At 42.9% G+C, this 1,618-nt stretch overlaps 1 protein-coding gene across 2 annotated transcripts in view; it reads right to left on the bottom strand.

Annotated features, from left to right (window-relative positions):
• Positions 1–1,618, bottom strand: part of ALDH7A1 (aldehyde dehydrogenase 7 family member A1) — a 36,241-nt gene that overhangs the window by 9,400 nt on the left and 25,223 nt on the right. Inside the window, exons 11-12 of one of the 2 annotated variants that reach the window (XM_018571712.1) lie at positions 796–890; positions 625–709 (exon numbers count right to left, since the gene is read on the bottom strand). In XM_018571712.1, coding sequence (XP_018427214.1) covers positions 625–709; positions 796–890 — 180 coding nt within the window. The remainder of the gene's footprint in view (positions 1–624; positions 710–795; positions 891–1,618) is intronic. The other variant, XM_018571713.1, reaches the window with a different exon arrangement.

Genomic DNA, 1,618 nt, shown 5'->3' with positions numbered 1-1,618 from the left:
ATCTCAGTATACCGCGAGCTGTAGCTCGCGGTATACTGAGCTTAGGGTAACGGGAGAACGCTAGTTTGTGTCCTCCCGTTACCCTGAGAACTATGGGGAAAAGCCCTGACCCCATAGTTCTCCTTTAACCCTATCGCTACCACTGATGCATGTCCTGCATTGACGGCAGGGGGCCCCTTTACACAGGCTCCTGGAGGCCACTCTGTTTACATGTGTAAAGCTGATGGTCAGCAAAAGGATTAAAAAAGCATAACGACCCTTAGAGAGAAGCATGCAAAGGCCTGCTAAATGGAGATATCTAAAAAGGTGCTATACAAGTTTAAACAGAGTCCCGGCGGCAAAAGTCGCCGGGAGTCTGTTTAAACAGCCCCGATGCTGGCGACGTACACTGTACGTCGTCAGTCACGAAGGGGTTAAAATTAATTATTGTAAGATATGCTGTGTGAATAGGAACAAACATACAGAAGAGGTTTTCTAAATTTTGTCTTCCAAAGCGGAAGTACACTTTAAAATTATAGTACAGCAAGCATATAAACTGTAAAATGTAAAACATTAAAGTCAAACTCGTACATGAATCTCTGGTAACATTTAAAAGAACACCTCAAAACTACAATTACTACTTACATCCCCAGGGCTCTCCGATACGCACTTGTGCATAAGCTTTGGCGAGTTTCTGAACGATGTCATCATGGATGCTTTCATGCAAGAACTACAGACAGAGAATACTGGGTAAGGACATAACACAATACCAGCAATGGCCAGGAGAGTCACTGAACAGAGCTAATAATTTCTTACCAGACGTCTGGCTGTGGTGCATCTCTGACCTGCAGTGCCAACAGCAGCAAACAGGACAGATGGGGTGACTAGATTAAGATCAGCATCTTCAAACACTATAGATACAATCAGATTAATTTGTTAAGTCAATCTGTCATTTACAATACTGTAAATCATTTTTAAACAAATCATTCTATATAAAAGCTGCCCAAACAAGTCTGAAACAGAGGTTCCTTATCGGGGAAGCAACAAGGTGTACAGATAACGCTGAAAACCCTGGAGACCAGATTGCAGATGCTCACTATATCTACCATCCCTCATAGAACAAAATAGGCTTTAGGTACTCCCAGTAAAATCCTTTCCTTGGAGTTCGAGGAACACAGGCAGTCATATACTGTTGGGTTATACTGCTGTCTACAGGAGTGGACACTTCCTGTAGACAGCAAGCAAGGTGAAAAGACAGATTGGCAAGGAAAAGAAAATCCAAGCATTCCCCAGTTCATAAGTAGTACTGAACATGAAGTAATAAGATCAGGTTCATAAAAGAGGGATGGGACCTTTGTCCTTGAATGGACTCCAAGAAAAGGGTTTAATGGTATAAAAGTCCTATTTTCTTTCCTGTACATTGAGGGACACAGGAAGTCATATACTGTAAGGATGTGCAAAAGCAGTCCAACTGAGTGGTGGACACAGCAAGCAACCACTAACATGTCCAAACATGGATACAACTGGGGACTAGATGCAGCTCAAGAGCCAAGGACCAACACCCAAAGCTAGCAAAGGATGAGAGCAAATCTCCCAACTTGGAGGAAAGGGCAAAAGCAAGTGGTAAGTTAGCATGGTT

Source organism: Nanorana parkeri, unplaced genomic scaffold, assembly GCF_000935625.1.
Source record: "Nanorana parkeri isolate BGI_ZX_2015 unplaced genomic scaffold, ASM93562v1 scaffold1814, whole genome shotgun sequence".
Lineage (NCBI taxonomy): Eukaryota > Metazoa > Chordata > Amphibia > Anura > Dicroglossidae > Nanorana > Nanorana parkeri.
Note: the sequence above shows the minus strand (reverse complement) of the source record. Positions and strands in the feature narration are given on the sequence as shown.